Here is a 22,733-nt window from a genome sequence, read left to right on the forward strand (position 1 = left end):
CACCTCCACACATCTTCCTGTCTCTCTTAAGGCACTTTTCACAAACGATCAGCCCCAAAAAACAGGTTACCTATAGCAGACAGGAGCAGAAGCCACAGTTGGTCCTGTACTACTACTTACTGGTGTGCTTCCTTCCACAGCAACTCCAGTATTTGCACCTCATTTACCACTCAGTTGAGAGGTTGGCACTGCTGGCCAGGATGACCAACAGGCCTTTGGTGGCAAAAGGAGGTATCATCTTGGTAATGGCCAAACTCCTGATCTAGGTGAAGAAAAAGCTCTTCATTCATACCTACCCAAGGCACAGGGCAGGCCCTTCAGGTCCACTGCCTGAGTGGGCTCTCTGGGTGACTACAATCCAAGCTAACTTAACCATTTTGCTTGATTGCAGCCATCTAAATACAGGAGGGCCAAGATTTGTACATTCCAACATTGGCCAAAGTGTAGGTATGCAGTTGAGAATTCTGAAAGCGCATGGCTTTGAAGTACTGATACTTTTACTTTGGCAACATGGGCTTTAGTGGAAAAAGGATTGACTTATCTACATGCATATATATGGACACATTTATCTATATATATGTGAGGAGCACTATGTTCTGAACATCCCATTTGCTTCTCCCACTAACTGGCAACTTATGTAAAATGGGGCTAAGTCATTTTTTTTTTGGACTAAGTCATTGTTAATCTACTTCCCAAGGTTATTAAAACTGAAATGAGATCATATTACATTTAAAAGAATCAGGGCTTCTTGCAGAGTTGGCCTATTCCTTGCCTGGGGCAGAAAGATACAATCATCCCAGAACACTTTTTGTGCCAGAAAATGAGGAAGCTTTACAACATTCAATTTAAAAATTCATGAAAGATTAGGCTAATAAATATTTAAGCATTATTTTTCAGTCATGTTGGCATTGACTAATTTTTAAAAGCCTTAAATTGCCTCAAAATTTACAAGAGGCTATGGGCATAAGTACAGGCTTCTTTTTGGCAAAATTTTTAAAGTTCTAAGATTAGTGTTGAAGGTTGTACAACTATGTGAATCCACAGAATTACTTTAAAAGGTGAATTTTAGGGATCCCTGGGTGGCGCAGCGGTTTGGCGCCTGCCTTTGGCCCAGGGCGCGATCCTGGAGACTCGGGATCGAATCCCACGTCAGGCTCCCGGTGCATGGAGCCAGCTTCTCCCTCTGCCTATGTCTCTGCCTCTCTCTCTCTCTCTCTCACTGTGTGCCTATCATAAAAAAAAAAAAAAAAAAAAAAGGTGAATTTTATGTGTACATTGTATCCTAAAGCTCTTTTTTTTTAAGCCTATAGAAAAGCAAATCCTATTATATTACTTAATTATCAAGACTATTACATAGTTTGCAGGGATGCCTGGGTGGCTTAGTTGAGCTTCCAGCTCTTGGTTTTGGCTCAGGTCATGCATGATTCATGGGTCCGGAGATCTGAGTCTGGCTCCACACTCAGCAAGGAGTCTTCTTGAAGATTCTCCCTCTGCCCCTTCATCCCCCCACCCTCAAATCTTAAAAGACTATATCATTCAGTCTTGTCCTTTAACATTTGAGATCCACGTGGGGGAAAAAAAGCATAATTCTTTCTCTTCACTAGCTCTCAGGAAGGAAACTGGTGAAATATCCTGGAGAAGTGGATAATAAAGTTGCTCTAGTTAACTTCTCGAAGTATTCAGGCCTAGGTAAGGGTCATAGTTGTAGATAGACTTTTGAGGAAATTTTTAAAGAAAAAACATTACACTACTGGCCTCCAGAGACAAAGGTTCTTAAAAATCTGTTTCCCTATATCGACCAAGTACCACTGCTAATGTTGTTGGCAAATGAGATTTTTACCTTCATGTATAGAATGTCACCTACAGAATTGTAAGGTACCAATTATGATTAGCACTATTATCAAGTTACAATACCCTGTGGCTTAGTATATTTAAATGACTGCTTATAATGAAAATGGTACCAAGACAACCCAGTCAATCTAGTCACACCCTTAATATATTGTCACATTAAAGTCTGATCATTTGGGACGCCTAGGTGGCTCAGCGGTTGGGTGTCTGCCTTTGACTCAGGGCACGATCCCTGGATCTGGAATCGTGTCCCACATCAGGCTCCCTGCATGGAGCCTGCTTCTCTCTGGGTCTCTCATGAATAAATAAATAAAATCTTAAAAAAAAAAAAAAAAAAAAGTCCCATCATTTGGGAAGCCTGGGTGACTCAGTGGTTAAGCATCTGCCTTTGGCTGAGGGCGAGATCCTGGAGTCCCACATCAGGGTCCCTGTGTCTCTGCCTCTCTTTGTCTTTTCATGAATACAATCTTTTTAAAAAATAAAGTGTGAAAAAAAAAAAAGTGTGATTAGTAAACAATACACCTTAAAAAAATCATTGCAATGTTGCTTAAGAATGTAAGTAGCAGCTAGCTTTATCTTTAGAGTCACTGTTCAGAAAAAAAAAGACTCACTGTTCAAAATTTATTTGGTATTTTAGTTGGTATGACAGTTGGTTGCATTGTCTTTTTACATTATATGGCAATGTACACTATATTCTGACATATATAGTACACAAAATAAGATCCTTTAGAAGAGTTATGCACAATACATGCAATATTGAATTTATACATTGGATCCCAGGATGTGACTGAAGAAAAAAAGATGACCTAGGCATGTTGGATGTTGGGATGAAGTTACAAAACACAGTAAATACACATCTGGTTTAAGGAGTAACTGCAGCATATATGACATTGGCAGTGGTGCGTCCGAGATGGTGGAACGATATTACGTTAACCAATTTAGGACTACACAAGACAGGTATCATCCAGCATCAGGACATAGCTGCAGGGTTTTGTGAACCATTCCTATGTGTAACTGTAGGAAACTGATGTTTTTTTCCTTAGGCCATTTTAATATTACGACTTGAGTAACAGGTCAGATAATAAGGACAACATACACAACCTCCAACTAAAATCTTGTTGTAGTCTAGACAGTGACATGGTACATTAGAAAATTTTAAAACTGCAGCTCCTTTTGGATCCCCCAAAGTGTATCTGCACTCTTCTTTAAACGGGCCTCTTCCTCAGGAGTCAGAGTCACCTTCACAACATCAGATATTCCATTCTGTCCCAAGATGCAAGGAACACTAAGGAAGACATCATCTTTTATTCCATAGAGACCCTGAAGACAAAATGAAAAATATTTTATGTTTTGTTTATGCATTCTGGTGTCTCCTAAGACTTTAATTCTCTACAATTATGAAACTTATTTAGTACAACTTGAGAAGTAGAAATTCCTTTCCACATTTTCAGTTAGGATGTTATGAACAGTACAAGTCATCAAAATACCAAAAGAATTTCTGTTCTAATAGAAAATCTAAATTATTGCCATTATCCATATTACTGTCAAGTTTTTATTGATAACAGCCTGGCAACTCTATCTTGAGTGGGACTTCTTTTTTTCCTCCAAAGGAAAAAATTTTTCTTTTGTGGTCTTACTGATAACCTACCTCAACTTATTATCAGTAAGTTCTCAAGTATCTATGCAGTGAACATAGCACAAGTAGACAAGGTATGGTGAACACAGTATTAGTAGACATTAATCCCAAAGCTCAACCATTTCTCTCCAAAAAAGAAAACTGTGAGTGAATTATGTCACTTAAATCAACGATTGACAACGACTCTAACTGCTTTCACAGAAGAATCTTTTTTAAAAGCCAGGAAATAATGGCATTCAAATACAGTGTATCATCATATAGACCTACCTTAATCATGGTGGAAATTGGATGCACCCGCCTAAGATTCTTCATTATACTTTCTGCCAAATCTGCCACAGAGAGTCCAATGGCCCAGGAAGTGTAGCCTTTTAGTTTGATCACCTCATAGGCACTGTAGGGTAGGGAAGGACAGGGAAAGGTAGGAAAATGTAAGGTAAGAGAAAGATACAGCTTTCACTGAACACATGCTTTATTGCAAATAATGCCAGTAAGTTCTATTATATACCTGAGTAACACTTGTCATATATACCAGGATATTATGTATAGGGATGTTCGCAACAGTAATGTTAGTAATAGCAAAAACCCTGGCAATAAGCCCGATGATATAATAAGCTCTCCAACAGGGAATGGATAAGTTGTGGTACATACAGAGAACGTATTCAATACAATGGAATGTTACAAAACTGTCAAAACAAGTAACTATACCTACATGCAAAAAAAATATGATTCTTTAAAATGTAATGCTCAATTTTAAAAAGTTACTACGAAATTACGTATAGTATTTGACTCAAGATTATTTCAAACAAAGGATGAGTAGTAGAACAGCAAGAGGAGTGAGGGAAAGACCTCAGAACTCATGCAAATCCAAGTACCAGCAGAAGACTAGTGTTTCTAACTCAACACTATGCTATACTTAGTTGATAGCCATTGTCAATGTTTCTTGGGTTGGGTGGTGGGTTCACAAGTTTTTATAAGAGGGCCTTGCCAAAATCAATCATGATTCAATATTCAATTCTATGGACCTGAGGTCCACACATGACCACATTCATGGCTTATTTTTATTTTTTTTTAAAGATTTTATTTATTTGCTCATGAGAAACAGAGAGACAGAGAGGCAGAGACACAGGCCAAGGGAGAAGCAGGCTCCATGCAGGGAACCTGACATGGGACTCGATCCTGGGTCTCCAGGATCAGGCCCTGGGCTGAAGGCAGGGCTAAACTGCCAAGCCACCCGGGCTGCCCACATTCATGGTTTATAGTAAGTAAATCAAAACTGAAAGATTCCCTATTTAAACAATTTCTAACAGTTAATATCTACATTTTTAGAACAATTATGAACCTAGACATTCTTTGAAACTTTATAATCATTTGAACAAACAAGTTATTTGTTTCTACTCATAAAGCCTGTAACAGGAAATTAGATTTAAAAATTCTGGGATCCCTGGGTGGCGCAGCGGTTTGGCGCCTGCCTTTGGCCCAGGGTGCGATCCTGGAGACCCGGGATCGAATCCCACGTCGGGCTCCCGGTGCATGGAGCCTGCTTCTCCTTCTGCCTATGTCTCTGCCTCTCTCTCTCTCTCTCTGTGACTATCATAAATAAATAAAAAAAGATTTAAAAATTCTTGGGGTGCCTGGGTGGCTCAATTGGTTGAGAGTTCAACTCTTGGTTTTGGTTCAGGTCATGATCTTGGGGTCGTGGGATTGGCTCCACATCAAGCGCTGTGCTCAGCAGGAAGTCTGCTTGAGATTCTTTCTCTCTCTCTTTGCCCTTCCCCTTCACACACACATGCACTCTCTCAAATAAATAAATTATTCTTATTTCTCTGGCACTTGGCTGGCTCAGTCCATGTAACATGTGACTCTTGATCTCCAGGTCCTGAGTTCAAGCCCCACAGGGGGTGTAAAGATTACTTAAATAAATAAAACGTTAGATAAATAAACAGAATCTTATCCCTAATTGAACGAACCATATATGCTATTGAAGACTGAATCTCAAATAAGATAGACTTACAAGCACAAAAAGATTTATACTATACAGAACTATAGCAAAAAAAGACTTGCACTAATAATTTTCAATATCTTTATCTCTGTTTTAGTATATGTGCTGCCAAAGTGAGCACTTTATCTCTGTTTTATAGTATGTTCTTTATAAAAATTTTTAAAAGTTTATTTTTTATTATTATTTTTAAGTAATCTCTAAATTCAGCCAGCTAGTCAGGTGTCCCTCGAAAAATGTTTTCTAAGTACTCAAATTCTATTAAACTTGCAAACTTTAAAGTAAAAATAATGTTTTAATCTTCTGTATTGCCAAATTATGAGATCTATTACCTGTCAACCACCTGTTTGTGAACCTCTTTCCACTGTTCCTTATCTGCATCAGTGCCTAAGTCAGGGTGCAGATTCTTCAGAGAGACACCAGCAACATTTACTCCACTCCATACAGGCACTAAAAGAAACAGTATAGAATACATTTATTTCTGCACACCATCCAGCAGACAGTAATAGCATTCTAACCAGTCTTAAGGATTAATTATTAACCTGCTTCAAGTCAACACACTCCTTGCTTGCTGACTTAAGACCCCTGATCCATAACAGAAGTAATTCACCTTCTTTGAGATCTGCAGACTACTGGTCTTGGGGAATAAAGAACCACAACTTTGGGCAGCCTGGGTGGCTCAGCGGTTTAGTGCCACCTTCAGCCCAGGGCACGATCCTGGAGACCTGGGATCGAGTCCCACATCGGGCTCCCGGTGCATGGAGCCTGCTTCTCCCTCTGTCTGTGTCTCTGCCTCTCTCTCTCTCTCTCTCTCTCTCTCTGTGTGTGACTAGCATAAATAAATAAATAAATAAATAAATAAATAAATAAATAAATAAATATAAATAAATAAATAAATAAAATTAAATAAAACAAGAAATATCACAGACCACTGCATTCCCTTAGCTGATTAAACCCATTCAAAACTCTCTGGGCCAAGCAGAAACCGGGGTTGGCTTTTGGATAAAAGCCTGCTTTCTCGGGGCACCTGGGAGGCTCAGTGGTTGAGCATCTGCCTTTGGCCTTTGGCTCCAGTTGTGATCCCGGGGTCCTGGGATCGAGTCCTGCATCAGGCTCTCCACAGGGAGCCTCCTTCTCCCTCTGCCTGTGTCTCTGCCTCTCTCTCTATGACTCCTGTGAATAAACAAAATCTAAGAGTCTGTCTTCTTTCCAGGTTGCCAGCCTCCTGCATAAAGCTCATATTCCTTCCCGGTCAAAACTTGCCTCTTGAGTACTGGCCTTTTAAGCAATGAGGAGTCAAACTTGGGTTTGGTAACAAGACTAGTAATTTTGACATTTTTCTAATTATCATTTCTTATCTGGGGAGGATTACCTGCCTTGGGTAGATGGTCAAGACTACCAATGCCCTTACTCTTATGTTTTCATTGATTAGATTATATAAGCTGAGAATTTCCACCAGATTCTAACTTGTTTTCCTAACCTATTAGGATGTTTAATCCATACATATTTGAGAAATACAGATAATATGAGATCATAAGGGGGAATTTACTTGGCATAAGTAACTGAGAACTCTGCACAAATCATAACATCTTTCAACTATGATAGAATTTTCCCATTCACTTCATTTGGATGGGCTGACCTTTTTTGAGTCACGCAGTTCAAGTCAAGTATAGACAGCTGTGATATGAAAGGACTGAAGTCATCCTAGGAACTATCCTCTTATTTTAATATGTCATTGTAAGAAATAAAAGAAATTTCATTCCCCATCCCTCATGCCATAAAGTGCCATATAAAATGGTTAAAATCTTAACATGTAATTATAGCAAAAGGCAGATTTTTAGAAACCATTCTACTCCGATGAATGGATTATCTGATTTCAGCTCTGATTTAATAATGAAACTTCTATCAATATTTTACAGTCTTTTTGAAAACAAAAAGAGGAAATAAGTTATGCTTACCACTGGAGTCTCCATGCTCTCCAAGGACCCACCCATGACAGCTTAACGGGTGAACTCCCAGCCTTTCCCCCATTAGGTAACGGAACCGGGCTGAATCCAGATTGCAACCACTTCCAATAACTCGGTTTTTGGGAAAGCCACTTATCTTCCAAGCCACATAGGTCAAGATATCCACTATGAAGAAAACATTGAGGCAAAGATACTAGGTAAATTATTAGATAATATCTGGCTACTCAAGATATATGGCTGTGTATGAATCTTGATACTGATTATGATCAATCAGTATTTTTGTTAAATTTTTAAACCTCTATATTTGCATAATACAGCAAATTCGTTAAGTATTCAAGAAGGGTGGCTTAATGAAAATAAATTGTGCATCAAGAGCACCTTATTCATAAACTTACACCTCATCCAAGACCTTCTTGGGCGAATAATTTTTAAGTTCTAAATACATTCAGGGGCATTGTACCTCCTTTGTTATTTTAAACTCAACTTTATTTTAGGGGTGCCTGGGTGGATCAGTTGATTAAGCATCTGCCTTCTGCTCAGGCCATGATCCTGGATCCTGAGCGAGAGCATTGAGCTCCGCATCAGGGACCCTGCTCAGTGCAGAGTCTCCTTCTCTCTGACCCTCTCCCCTCTCGTGCTGCTCTTTCTCAAATAAATAAAATCTTTAAAAAATAATAATAAACAACTATTTTAGCAAATCCATTCATACAAGGAAAATGAAAATATGAGAAATAAGCATGTGTATACAGAACATCACATAGAACACCAGTTTTACTTGAACTCATCTATTTGTGTAATTGAGTCTCACCTGGATTGGAAACAACAAGCAACTTGCAGTTTGGGCTGTATTTGACAATATTAGGAATGATGAACTTAAAGATGTTCACGTTACGCTGGACCAAATTAAGACGACTTTCTCCCTCTTGCTGACGTGCCCCAGCCGTGATAATAACCAGCTTGGAGTTTGCAGTCACATTATAGTCTAGACAAAAGTGAACAAAAACCAGATGAGGGCCTTTAAAAGAACTCTATTACCAAGCAGCAAAAATTTGTCCCATAAACTTTTTTTTGATGGACAGTTTTATCAGTGTTTTATCATCTCCCTTACTTCCTTTCACACATAGGTAAATACAGATAAATGCCTATAATGTCACTCTCCTACCCCCAACTCCTCCTTTAGTTTTTGGCTACTTAACATGAAGGAAGAGTGCATCAACACCTTCCTTGTAGTCTCGTTTTAGACTGTGACTTTATATTATGATATAGAATGATCTGGGAAGAGTTGGAAAGAATCAAATGAGCTATATCTCCCAATTTTTTTTGCCACCTAAGCTCGTGCTCATTCTTCCATTCTCCTCTTCCTATTAACCTCTTTATTGTGATCATACCAGCCCAAAGACAGGCTGGTTTTTGTTTTTAAGCAAAGGCAACTTTACACTTATCAAGCATATCTTACTTCTAAGATACCCTATGGCACAGAATGGTTAACTCAGCCCATAGATAAGCAGTCCACGGTTTTCAAGCGTTAAACAGAAGACTATTTGATTACATATGTCCAGGTTGTCTGACAAGGGCTCATAAGTGTGAAAGGCCCAAGAATATCTGAACAGGCTCATTTACCCTATTCTCAACTTTGTGTTAGTGTGTGAAAGGAGCAGGGGAAGTATATTAAATATTAGAAATAATATGGTTAAACATGGACCTGACGAGCTTTACTAATTACATTCTGATTCAGATGCTTTCCACACTAGGACATATTGGATTTCCATTTAGAACCATTTACTAGAAATTGAAACTTTGATATAAACAGATTATCAAGGCAAAATTGTTCAAAGGCTCTCTGGTCCTATATAAAAAATAAATCTTTGAAGTGGCAGGATTTCAAGCCTGACAGAAAATTAAGTCTAGCATAGACCACGATATAAACTTGTTGAAATCAACCTTTGCCAGAGACAATTTTTGGTGTTCTAAGGAAAAGGCTGCCGTGCTGGAGATCCATCATCTCTCCCTTCAATTTGTCTTCCATGACATCAACAAGAGCGAGTTCATCTGCCAAGTCCTAAAAGATAAAATTTTTACTCAAATGGAAAACTGCTACTTCCAAGTTTTAGAAAGGCATGCAAATTTTGTATTTCTAGCATAGAAGAATTCTGCTACTTTATTAATATCAGGACATACTTCAAAGTAGACTCAAGTACCCATTTAAAAACTGACTCACAAAACAAACAAACAAAAAAAACTGACTCACAGATGACCCATGCATAGGAAGAAGTACTGATCTCTTCTCATCACTAAACCAACCTTTGGGGAATCCCTGGGTGGCTCAGCCATTTATCACCTGCCTTCGGCCCAGGGCGTGATCCTGGAGTCCCAGGATCAAGTCCTGCATTGGGCTCCCTGCATGGAGCCTGCTTCTCCCTCTGCCTGTCTCTGCCTCTCTCTCTCTCATGAATAAATAAAATCTTTAAAAAGATTCTTTCAACTGAACCTGTAAATGTTCATAGGTGCATCTCAGACCAGGAGCACCAACAATAGCTTTAATACATATGAATTGTTATAACCAAGTAGGTTATATTAGCTGAGCTAGTATAGTATAACAGATCTACTCCCCAAGTTACCAATACTATAATAACCTGGGGCATCTGCCTTCAGCTCAGGTCGCGATCTCAGGGCTCTAGGATCAAGCCCCACCTCAGGCTCCCTGCTCAGCCAGGAGTCTACTTCTCCCACCCCCTCTGCCCCTCCCCCTGCTTGTGCTCGTGCTTTCAATAAAATCTTCGTAAAAAAAAAAATGTATATGATAACCTGGCAATTACTCTTATACACACCTGAGTTAGAGAGGACCACAGGTTATTCACAGGTGTGAGAAAAACATCAATGGCATCAATTTCCGATCCAGTGGGAAAGCATTAAGAATTGCGACAGGTATCCCCTCTTTTAGAAGTTTTCATTATGCCAATTCACTTTTTTTTTAAAGGACTTCTTTATTTATTTATTCATGAAAGAGAGAGAGAGAAGCAGAGACACAGGCAGAGGGAGAAGCAGGCTCCATGTTTTGAAACCCGATGCAGGACTCGATCCCGGGACTCCAGGATCATGCCCTGGGCCGAAGGCAGGTGCTAAAACGCTGAGCTGCCCAGGGATCCCCCCAACTCACATTTACACAAAACCTAATATTAGTACCTGTTTTCACCAACTGAAAGAAATCCAAAGAGGATTTTTGCTTTTATGAGAACAGGCAAAAAGCAATATAGCATTCAGTGTTTGTTCTGCATGAGCCCTTATTACAGAGGTTGCATACACCCTAGGTACTACCAAGCTCCTTCCCCAAGGAACCTTACCCAGCATCCCAATAGCAAGCTGTCATAGATTTGAACCGTGTGAGCATCTGTACCTTACTTTGCACATCCATTAGCAAGATGTGTCCTAAGGTAGCAGAAAAGCCTAAGGTTATTTCTTGGGTCTGAAAGTGCTCAAAAAATTTTCCATAGAAATTAATGGTAATTGCCTCTTCATTTTACACCATTTCAGCTTCACAAAGGTTCCATAGGAATGCTCTCCTTTAGGATAGTGGGGGAAACCTTTACACTATGTGGCCTCTCTAAGATCACATATAAAGCAATGTGTTGTTACCCAACCTCTGCATAGCTCATTTCTGCCTTCAGTTCCTTATTTCAGTCCTTTCCTGTTCAAAAGCCAGAATTAATCATTTCACTCCCTTATTAGGAACTCCAAACCTAAACTTCAAAGATATTTTAATGTTACAAACTGCCTTGATTTTTTTCTTATATAAACCAGGCTTGATTACTGTAAAACATGTTCTTTATTCATTCACAAATTACTAAATTCGGTACCATAACTGGTACCAAAATTACTATTCAAGGTGAGGGGCAATAGAGATTTTTATGGGAGAAAGACAAGATTTCCCAGTTAGTGTGATTCTTAATTTTACCAAATGTATGTTATCACTTTCAACTCAAAAATTACTCTAAAATAAATTTAGCTGGTTTAAAAGCATGGACTCTTCTTCATTTATAGGCAATTCATGCACATAAATACGGTAAAGTGAATTTAAGGAATTGTGTAACCTGCCTAATAACTTTTGGTACACATACCCTTTCGGTATGGCATCACACATCTCTAGTTTGTTCCACAAAAAGCTTTTTGAATGAGTGCATGAACCTGAATATTTGTATATACAATGCGATTAATACAATTCTTGGGGGGGGGGGGGGAGGGGGATGGATGGCTTCCAGAATGATTGGCTCTCACTTACCTTCATTAAGATACTGATGGCACAAGCCATGCCAACAGCACCAACGCCAACAACTGTAATCTTATTCTGGGGGGTATGGTCTTCCTTAAGAAGATTCTGAATCAGCTGATCCTTGAGTGTTGCCATTTTGGACTTAGAACCAAAAGGAATCTATAGGGGTAAAAAACACAGTGCATCCTCTTTAAATTAACGCTATTAACCAAAAGCTGTTCCTAAAGAGCTTATTTTACTTCCTTTGGGGGTACTTGCCCCTAAAAAGGGGGAAGGAAAAAAGCCTCAACATGGATAGAGGAATGGTGAAAGACCTAATGCCAGAGTCTGGTTTGGCTAGGACCTTGGTGTAAAGGATCTCACCTTGGCATGGAAAAATAATATTGATGTTTGGGTGTAAGTATAGCTTCCTGAGGATTCACTCATCTTGACTGATTAACCCCAAGCGGGGCCGCCTGGCCTCACTCAAAAATCACTGCAGCTCAGCTCCAGTCACCAGGGCTCCCCGCAAACCCTCAAGGGAGGAGCACAGCAACGTGCAGGAAGCTCCCGTAACGGCCTCGCGGAGGCCCCCGGCTGCTGCCCAAGGCCGTGCAAAAAGCTCCGCTCATGCGCACTGGCCCCTTCCAGCGGCGGAGGGCGGGCTCCCCGCCCCGCCCCCGCCCCGCCCCGCCCGCGCGGCGCCAGGCTCGTGCGCATGCTCCGCGGCTTTGCAGAGCCGGGCCCCAGCCCCGACGGCGGCGGCCGGGGGAGCCCCGCCCGCGAGCGGAAACGACCGCGAGGTCGGAGGCTGCGGCCCCGAGGCGGACTTTAGACCCCGCCAGGGCCCAGCCGGCTGCCTCCCGCGCGGCCGCACTTTAAGCCGCAGAGGCTGCTGTTAACCAACAGGGAGGGCGGCGCCTCGTGCGGCCTCCGCCGCGATCCATGTTGCAAAGGCGTGAGGACCGGTAAGAGGAAATACCTTTCAGTACAGGAAGCGGGAAGGAAGAAAAAAAAAAAAAAAAAAAAAAGCTGCAGAGGCCCGGAGCCCTAAAGTTCCTAGATCCTTGGTGGATGCCCCATTTCCGGCGCCGGAGAGGGGGGAGCGCGGGGTGGGGGTGGGGGTGGGGGGCTTAGCTCTGCATCCCCTGGACAGATGATCACAGGCTGCATCGCGGAGCGCCACGTCTAGTCTTGACACCACCCCCCAAAGGGCAAGAACATCCGAGAGGACGTCCAGGCAGGCAGCCCGGAGTCCCCAGGCTGGAGTCGGGTCTCCTTACAGATCGCGGCTATTTCTAGAATTGGCTTCAGCACACCTGCAGCCCGGGGCCGGCGGGGCCGGGTGAGGGGGGAGCCCTGCGGAAGGCGGGTCTGCTCCCCACCCCTGCCGCCCGCCCTGGGGCCCCCGACATGCCCGGACCCCCTCCCAGCGTCAGGTGGCCCCATCTCTCAAGAGGAGTGGAGGCTACCAGATGCCCTCAGGGTCCCACGTGAGACGCAGGAGGGCTCGGACCCCCGCTCCGCCTCGGGGTCGCGGAGCCCACCTCGCACCCCACCGCCCGCGGCCTGCGCCGGCAGCGCCCCGGGAGCGCCCCTCCGCGTCCCCCCGCGCTCCGCCTTCTTCGCACCCCGTCAGCCGCGGGGGCTGGGGAGCTGGGGGGCTGGGGGGCTCGGGAACCCGGACCTCGAGCTCTGTGCCGCTCGCCTCCTTTAGGCTCAGATCGGTCCCACCCGGGTCGTTCCGCATCCGCCTGGGCCTCCGACCGCCTGGGCACAGCGCACCGCGTGTGCACCTGGCCCCGGCCCGCGGCCCGCCCCCAGCCCCCGCCCCCCCCAGGCGGGGCCCCCTGCCCGGGCAGCGGCGAGCCAGGCTCCCGGGGCCGCCCGCCGAACCCGCCTCCGGCTCAGCGCGCCGGGCCCCACCGTACCCCGGACCGGGCGTGCACGTCGGGACTTGGCGGCGGCGGCGGCTCCGACTCCCGGGGCCGCGCGCGGGAGGGGCCTTAAGTGGAAGCGCGAGGCTGACGTCACGGGGGCAGCCGGGCGGACGTGCGGGAACCCACGTGTGGGTCGGGCCAGGGGCGGGCTCCGCGCGGGGCGGGGCGGGGCGGGGCGGGCGGCGCGGCCGCGGGGGGGCGCACCTGCGCACCTGCGGACCCGCGCACCTGCGGACGTCGGGGGGCGCCCGCGCCGCGGTGCCTCTGGCCCCTAGAGCCCGCCCGCAGCCCGGATCCCGCCGGGCCGACCCTCAGGAGACGCTTGCGCCGACTCTTCCCCCGTGTCCCACTGCCCAGAACCGCTGCTGGCACGAAGGCACTCAACTGTGTTGGAAGCATCGTTCCGTCCTTACCCAGCTCCAGTGATCCCCGAAACTTGGCGCTGCTGCCCAACCTTCCAAGTCCCCCAGCCCGCAGCGAGGCCTCAGCTCTAGTCTTTGTGGGTGCCTTCCTTTGCCTGGCCTGGCTTCCTCCTCTAGATCTTCTTTAAACCTCACCCATCATCTGGTAACGCGCGGGCGCACACACACAGTTGGTATCTCCCTTGTCGCCTTCAACCCGGCTTGCATTAGCGAAGGGTGGCACCTCGCCCTCCTGGCCGACAGTGATTCTCTCAAGGGCGTGCATCATTTCTCTACGTCCTCCTTTGCACCTGGGGCCAACTTAGAGTCCAGTTCTGAGAAAGATCCATAATTATGGGTTTCTTGATTTTGAAGGGAACATGCCAACCTCAGTTCCAGAAAAGCAAGGCATCTTTCAAGCATGTCCTAATGGTTTTCTCATCACTCTAGGAGGCCCCGAAACCTAGGCTCTCACCTCGAACACACACAGCTGGACCAGCTGAAGGCCAACCACAGATTCCCTGTTGTTTCTCAGGGCAGGGCCATAGCAGTACTGCCTGTGGCCACTCGGTCTTTGCAACAATGGCCTCATTCAGTCAGGCTGGGCCCCTGCCTACTTACCAGGTGTGACCACAGCTGCTGGCAGGAGGGCAGAGCTCAAAGGATAGAAGGTAGGCTGAGCAGACAGGTAAGAACTCTCACCAGGAGGACTCTAGAATGACCTCTAAAGATAATCTAGGCAGAAAGTTTACAGCCCCCTAAATTAAAACACCTCACAGGGATCCCTGGGTGGCTCAACAGTTTGGCGCCTGCCTTTGGCCCAGGGCATGATCCTGGAGGCCCGAGATCGAATCCCACGTCGGGCTCCCTGCATGGAGCCTGCTTCTCCCTCTGCCTGTGTCTCTGCCTCTCTCTCTCTCTGTGACTATCAAAAAAAATAATAATAATAATAAAACAACTCACTCTAAGCACAACTTCCTTCTTCTTTGCAGAACAGTAGCCTCTACTTAACTTTATAAATATGAATAAAAGAAGTACCACTTACTGAATACCTCCTTTGTCTCAGGCGGCAAACTAAGTAATACCTATACTCATTATTCACTGTATTTCTTTGGAATACGCATAATTACCCCATTTTGCAGATAAGAAGCCAAGGCTCAAAGAGATTAGTGACTTTGTGAAGGTCATACAACTAATAAGTGATTTCAGGTCATTCTTTAGGACTGAATCCAAAGCCTATGATTTTTTTCTGTACAGGATGTTGTCCCGTCTCCACCCCTCACTCCCAACTCCACAAAAGTCAAATTATGGAGGTGGCCCAGCCAGTCCTAGGCTCAGAAAGTTTTTTTACACAGAGAGACAGTAGATGCCACTGGGTGTCCCTGCCTGTCTGCTGGGCTGTGACATGAGTCTTCTCCTGCCCTGGTCCTTATACCATCTGCATTGCCGCTTTTCAAGCCTTTAGACTTGGCCTGGAATTTATACCACCTGGTGTCCTGAGTCTCCAGCTTACTGATGGCTGATCTTAGGACTTCTCAGCCTCCAATTGCCTAAGCCAATTCCTTTTTTTTTTTTTTTTTTAAGATTTTATTTATTTATTCATCAGAGACAGAGAGAGAGGCAGAGACATAGGCAGAGGGAAAAACGGGCTTCCTGTGGGATCACACCCTGGGCCAAAGACTGCCACTCAACCACTGAGCCACCCAGGTGCCCCGCAAATTCCTTATAATAAATTTCATTACATCTATTGGTTCTGTTTCTCTGGAGAACCCTAATACATTCCACTTAGAAGAATTTCTATACTGGGACATCTGGGTGGCTCAGTGGTTGAGCGTCTGCCTTTGGCTCAGGGCGTGATCCCGGGGTCCGGGGGTTGAGTCCCACATCAGGCTCCCTGCATGGAGCCTGCCTCTCCTCTACCTGTGTCTCTGCCTCTCTCTCTGTGTGTCTCTCATGAATAAATAAATAAAATCTTAAAAATAAATAAATAAATTTTAAAAAGAAGAATTTCTATACTAAAGTCCAAACAGAATGTAGGACCCATGGGATGGGTCAGAAAAGCACTGTTTCAGAGGGCAGAACAGACTTTTCCAACTTAACAAAGTGTTCTTCAAGGATGGCCCTTTTAGGGTATCCCTGGGTGGCTCGGTGGTTTTAGCACCTGCCTTTGGCCCAGGGCATGATCTTGAAGTCCTGGGATCAAGTCCCACATTAGGCTCCCTGCATGGAGCCTGCTTCTCCCTCTGCCTGTGTCTGTCTTCCCCACCAGCCCCCCCCCCCCTTTCTCTCATGAATAAATAAATTAAAAAAAAAAAAAAAGAATGGCCCTCTTAAAAGGGAATATCTCACAAAGAGGTGGCTTGAGCAGGGGACAGGCTGGCCTCAGAGAGTGCGTGGTACTCAGTAACCAATATAAGATTTTCCTAAAATGGTCCTGGCCGAAGAATGGTATCCACCCGAAAGACAGTGCTGAGTCATTCCTTCATTAAGTGTTTGTTACAGTCCTCTTCAAGAAAGTTCAATGGCTCCCCGTTCAAGGGCCTCAAGATTAAAATCCAAATTCCTTGGAAGGCCCTCTAGGCCCTCTGTCATCCAGTGCCCACATCCCCTCTTTGGCTTTATCTCCTATTTTCCTGCATGCTTCCTATATGGCAGTCCCAAGGCTCCTTCTGCCTTCCCCATCTATGCCACGCACTTCTACCTAGGCCCATCCTTCTGCCGGAATGTTCTCCACCTTGCCACCCTCCCGACCCTCCCAAAACCCACGTACTTATAGATCAAGTGCTATCGCTTGAGCTTTATATTAAGCTAATTCTTATTGCTGTCCCTTTCTTTTTCTCACTAGACTGTGAGCTCCTCGTGGACAGAAACTTTCTCATTTATCTCCATACTCCCAGCACATGCATTTATTTGTTTTATAAATATATTTTGCATTAGGTACCTACTATGCAAAGGGCACTATCCTAGGTGCTGGGGTATAACAATGAATAGACAAATTTATATGTCTTCAAAGACTGTAGTATTTAATGAGGGGAGACCAACAGCACCTCTATGGTTAAAATATAAGATAGAGGGATACCTGGGTGGCTCAATGGTTGAGCGTCGGCCTTCGGCTTGGGTCATGGTCCCAGGGTCCTGGAATGGAGTCCCATATGGGCTCCCCGTGGGGAGCCTGCATCTCCCTCTGCCCGTATCTCTGCCTCTCTCTCTGTGTGTCTCTTGTGAATAAATAAATAAATTTTTTTTAAAAATGTAAGACAGACTAGAACACCACCACAAAAGAGGCAGAAAAGAATTGCTCTAGCATTCAGAAGAGAGAAAGGTCCTTTGGCCAGGAATATCAGAGAAGGCTTCCTAGGAGAGGCAGCATCTGAGCTTTGCCCAGAAAAAGACTTCAACTGCTGAAGATCAGATGTCGAGAAAGCAGAGAATGCAGTGTGAGCAAATGAATGGAGGCAGGGAATTCGAAGTGTGTCTAGTGAATTTTTAGCTTTAAATGCCAGACTATGAAATTTGGGTGTTTGTGTTGCTTTTTGGTGGTCAGTGGAAGTCCTAGATGTTTTTGGAGAATGGGAGAGATAGAGTGAATGCAAATAGTTGCAAGGTCATGGAAAGTTTTGTAAATAATACAGAAGAGGCTCAGAACGTTTAACTCTAACCACAACTGCACAAGACATTCACTTCCCTGACACACCCTCCACAGCCCCACAGTCTCCTTTTTTTCACCTGTCTCATGTTTGCAAAGCAGATGGCTTTCCTGAGTTGCCCAAAGGCCCAAGATGCAGACAATCTCATCAGTCTCTGTCCCTGACAGGCCAGGCCCTGCTGTGCATGTGCCAAGAGAGCAGGTGCCTGCCCCTGGAAGACTGCTTCGGTCATCCCATTCCTCTCACGTGATTCCTCATCCCATTCTCTCTCAAGGTGGAAGCCAAAGACTCCACCCTTGCTCCTCAAATGCTCCTGAGTGTCACCTATATTGGTACCCTGGTGCCTCCCCCCACCCTTCATCCCACCCCTCTTGCAGGCTGCCCTCGTTGTCAGGTGCTGATTCTCTTTTTGGCTTGCCTTGTTATTCCCTCCAGAGTTCATTCCTTACGTGTTCACCTAACAGAATCCACCTCAGAAACTCTGGATTCTTTTTTCTATAGATTGAATGTTTGTGGGCCCCCTGCCCTCCCCACCACCACTCATATGTTGAAACCTAATCCCTAATGTGAGGGTATCGAGAGGTGAAGCCTTTAGGAGGTGATTAGAACATGAGGGTGGAGTCTTCATGAATGGGATTAGTGCCCCTTTCTGTCTTTCTTTTTTTTTTTTAAAAAAAAGATTTTATTTATTTATTCATGAGACACACACACACACACACACAGGCAGAGACACAGGCAGAGGGAGAAGCAGGCTCTCTGTGGGGAGCCCAATGCGGGACTCGATCCTAGGACCCCAGGATCACACCCGACTCTCAACCACTGAGCCAAAGGCCGACTCTTCAACCACTGAGCCACCCAGGTGTCCCGATTAGTACCCTTAAAAAAGAGGGGCTCCTTTGCCCCTTCTGTCGTGTGAAGACACAGTGAAAAGATAGCTGTTGATGAACTTGGAAGTGAGCCCTCGCCAGACATCTGCTGAAGCCTGGGTCTTGGACTTCCCAGACTCCAGAACTGTGAGAAATAAGTTTCTGGTGTTTATAAGCCACCCAATCTGTGGAATTTTGTTACAGCAGCCTGAAAGGACTAAAGGACCTTACTGTCACTTCCTATCAAAGGAAGAGAAATGAGACCTGTGCCTTTTTCTCTCCATCCTACCCTGGCAGGGCGTGAGCCTCAAGTTTTCCATCACATTGACAGGTTCCAAGGCAAAGACTGTCACCAGAATATAAGTGGCTTCAAAACTGAGGACCCCTAAAATCAGTGCTACAGAAGGAGTCCTAGGGCCTCTCCAAGCTACACAATCCCCAGCATAACATAAAATGTCCCTTATCTAATCACCGCAGGGAGGATTGTGGGAAGCCGTGATAACCTTTCATTCTAACATCTTGGGTGTTAAGGACAGTGACAGGCATGGCTTAGCAAAGATGAGCAGGCAGCCTGGTGGCGAGGTGACACTGCCCTGAAGGTCAGCAGACCTGGGTTCTTGCCCTGGATTGGTCATGGACCTCTGAGTGCCATTGTGGCAGTCACATTCCTTCTGTAGTCTCAACATCCTAGACTAAACATATGAGGGTCTCCGCCAGTTTTAGCATCTAGGGAGCCTTTGAGTTAGTGAACCAACCTCTGCACATACCTTCATTTTTACAGTTGCTCAGAACTCAGAGGCAAAGCCACCTCCCGTTTTGGGAAAAAATTGATTTGGGCTGCTTCTGGGGTGGAGGCCAACATTTGAGGGGCCCGGCTGCTCCTATGGCAACTGGAACCCCATGGCTAGCATTCTCCTGTCCCCCCATATTAGTTCCAAAACTGACTTCAAACTTCCCAAGGCACGGTTGGGTGTTGAATTGGTTCACGAAAAGTCCCAGTGGGCTTTGAAGATAAATTACTGATAATAGGAACCCATCTCTCTTTGATTCTTTAAGGAATTCTTTAAACGTTACCAAATGGGAAATTACATTCCAAGCCCTCACTCAAAAAAGAAGGCTAGGGACCCCTGGGTGGCTCAGCAGTTGAGTGTCTGCCTTCAGCTCAGGGTGTGATCCTGGAGTCCGGGGATCGAGTCCCACATCGGGCCCTCCATGGGGATCCTGCTTCTCCCTCTGCCTGTGTCTCTGCCTCTCTCTCTCTGTGTCTCTCATGAATAAATAAATGAAATCTTTTTTTTTTTTAAAGGCTAATTTCTTATAAAATTCTAAGAGGATCAAAGCAATTCTAATTGTCAATCAAGCCAGACACGTCTGTTTGTAATTTCCTGGGGCTGCGGTGTGGGCAAGGAACGGACGTCTTTTTATCTGTGCTGCTGCTGACTGGCAGGGCACCCTCACTGAAATTTGGGTCTATGGGCCCTGGGATTTTGCTTAAACTGCTCTACACAGCCACTCGTCTACCTCAACCTCACAAAGCAGGTTCAGCCTGTACCTGAGCCTCTTCAGAGGACCCTGGCCCTAAAAGGCAGGCCCACCTCATATTTTTAGGGTCCTAGAAGGGGTTCTGGCTCCCTGGGGAGCATGAGATTCTGCTAAGAGAAGCAAAGGAGAGCTTGCCAGGCACTCCAAGAAGGATCTCAGGCCTGGTGCAGACAAGGAGAAGGCTCCCCCTGCAGCTAGAGAAAGCCCACCGATCCCTCATTTGTGCATAGCCCAGGCTGGCTGTCCCTGGTGGTGTTTTCACTTCAACCAGGAGAAGAAAGCAGTGCAGGAATTTTTACCTCCACATTACTGGTGAGACTGTGGACACCTCAAACACCGGACCTGGCCCAGGCCACACCGCTGGAAAGGAGCCAGGAGGACCGCGCAGGCCCAGATGGGCCTTCCTTGCCCGGCACCTCCCTGTCCCTGCCGTGCTTCACAGCCTGGAAAGCACTCAGCCAGGCGGCCCCTGGGATCTCAAAGGGCAACTGTGACCGGGCCGTGGAGAGGTCCAGGCGGCTCATCTGTCCCCAGGGCTGCTCCAGAGCCCTATCTAATCAGCCTCCCTCTCCCTGGCACTCCAGTAGCTTGCACAGTGTGCATGTGTGCAGGGCCAAACTCTGCCCTTTGTACAAACACACTTGCAGTGTCAGGCCCTCTGAAAGGACATTTCAACTTAGCTCATCCTCCAGTTTTAGCCACAGAAGGGAGGAAAGCCGAGGGGAGGCCCTCCCAGCCGTGGCCCTTCTCTACCCACTGAATCAGGAGGAGGCCAGCCTGTCACGCCTGCCCCTGCTTTGCTTCAGTTGCAGAGCCTCTCGGCTACTCTCTTCTGGCCCACAGGGCGGATACTCACTGTGGGGAACTAGGGCTCAGTGAAGGGAAGGGAAGTGTTCTTGGCTTCCATAGTGTTTCAGTGGTGGTGACTAATGGGGCTGGAACCTCCCAATGAGTCTAGTACTTTCTCACTGCGCCAGACACATGGGCTTCTCAACCGGCCTGGGCTCTCCTGGCACTTTGGGTGTGGCTCTCACTCTAGCCTCCGAATCCTGGGGTTTTTCCACTGTATCAGAGCTTCTTCCATCAGCCTTTCACTGAGGTTGGCAGCTTGGCAGTGAGGCCTCACTGTGCAGGAGGCCACACCCCAGGCATTAAAGCTACGGGATTGGCAGGAGGCCACCTCAGCCTCAGCCTTCTCTCCAGCCTCCTTGAGCAGCAGGCTCACGATGTCACAGACTCTCCCCTTAGCCTCAGCTAGTTCCAAAGCAACCACGTTTCTCCTCCTTCTCCATCAACCACAGATGGGCACAGGCTGTGCCGACATCTCCATGGTAACTGAGGGCCTCAGCCTCCTGCCTTGGGCAACAATCCAGAGACGGCACCCTTGGCAGAGCTCCTTTGTAGACGCCAGGAAGGCTGACTGTGGCCGCAGACCCACCACACGGCAGCGGCATCCCTGCAAACAGCCCAGGGAGGCCGCCAGGCTGGGCCCCCCGGAGGACTTTAGCCCATCAGTTCTTTGAGAAAGGTCCCGAAACAGGGTGGCCTGGGAAGCCCACCCCCTCGCCCCCATGTGGAATTGATTCCTCAGGGCAGGTAGTGGGGCTCTGGTGTTAAACCCTCTTTGGGGGGGATCCCTGGGTGGCTCGCCTGCCTTTGGCCCAGGGCGCGATCCTGGAGACCCGGGATCGAGTCCCACGTCGGGCTCCCGGCATGGAGCCTGCTTCTCCCTCTGCCTGTGTCTCTGCCTCTCTCTCTCTCTCTCTCTCTCTGTCTATCATAAATAAATAAAAATAAAATAAAATAAAAACTCTCTTTGGGGGTCAATGGGTGAAAGTTGAAAACTTCACACCATGTGGTTGGCTTCAGACTTTGCTCTTCCTGGCACAGGGGACAGTGGTGGTGCAGGAGAGAGTGCAATGGATTAGGCAATGGTCCCAGTTGCTTGCCATCCCTCACCCCACAAATTGGCTCCTGGGGCAGTTGAGATGCTGGCAGGCTCTCAATCAGGGAGGAGGGTTATCAATGAGGAGTCAAAGGTTCTGTTGTACTGGTGAGGCTGTAGAAACCTCTATCCTGATGAGAATGGGAGGATGGGAGGACCTGCCCCCTCATCAGCACTCCTGATGGAGCAGGAGGAGGGGGCCTGGCCGGGCACCCAGGGGCAGGGATGGAGCTGATCTTGCTGCCACAATCCCAAGGCTTCAGAGAGGTTCTATTTCCAGAAGAAAAAGAAATCCGAGTGCCAAGTGGAACTGCTCTGGTTCCTCACACTTTTCTTCTCAGCCCTCTGTGCAAATCTCTGCTTCCAACAACGCGCTCCTGGCAGAGGATAGGAGTGGGCCTGAAATTTGGCTGTGTATACACGGTGGATGTACCTCAGCCGGGCCAGAGTTCCCAGCCTCCCCTGCTCCCTGGAGCGCTCCTGTTCACCTTTCCCTCCAATCTCAGAGGGACAGTTTGTCTTTGCACAACTGGTTCTTTGAGCTTTTGTAATGCAGAATCACCAACACCCAGATGGCCTAAGACTGCACTGGAAGGTAGAGGGGAGGATTTTGGTCTGCAGGCTGTTAATCCACATCATAAAGAAACGGGGTAAACATCTCCAGGGGAATTGTGGAGGCAGTGGGGGTGGGGGATTTAA

General features: G+C 46.2%; 1 protein-coding gene across 2 annotated transcripts; it reads right to left on the reverse strand.

The window, feature by feature from the left end:
* Positions 1-2,455: 2,455 nt before the first annotated feature.
* On the reverse strand, positions 2,456-13,790 carry LOC112911560 (L-lactate dehydrogenase A chain). Of its 2 annotated transcripts, none has more exons than XM_072725449.1 (8): positions 13,625-13,790; positions 11,724-11,873; positions 9,389-9,506; positions 8,256-8,429; positions 7,439-7,612; positions 5,813-5,930; positions 3,752-3,875; positions 2,456-3,168 (listed from the first exon to the last, which is right to left on the reverse strand). In XM_072725449.1, the coding sequence occupies exons 2-8, from the start codon at positions 11,847-11,849 to the stop codon at positions 3,004-3,006; spliced, it is 999 nt and encodes a 332-aa protein (XP_072581550.1). In that variant the 5' UTR covers positions 11,850-11,873; positions 13,625-13,790; the 3' UTR covers positions 2,456-3,003. The 2 variants fall into 2 exon arrangements, with proteins under 2 accessions (XP_072581550.1, XP_072581549.1); XM_072725448.1 differs by lacking the exon at positions 13,625-13,790 and adding an exon at positions 13,381-13,617.
* Between the last annotated feature and the right edge of the window lie 8,943 nt (positions 13,791-22,733).

Source organism: Vulpes vulpes, chromosome 11 (assembly GCF_048418805.1).
Source record: "Vulpes vulpes isolate BD-2025 chromosome 11, VulVul3, whole genome shotgun sequence".
In the NCBI taxonomy this organism is placed as follows: Eukaryota; Metazoa; Chordata; class Mammalia; order Carnivora; family Canidae; genus Vulpes; species Vulpes vulpes.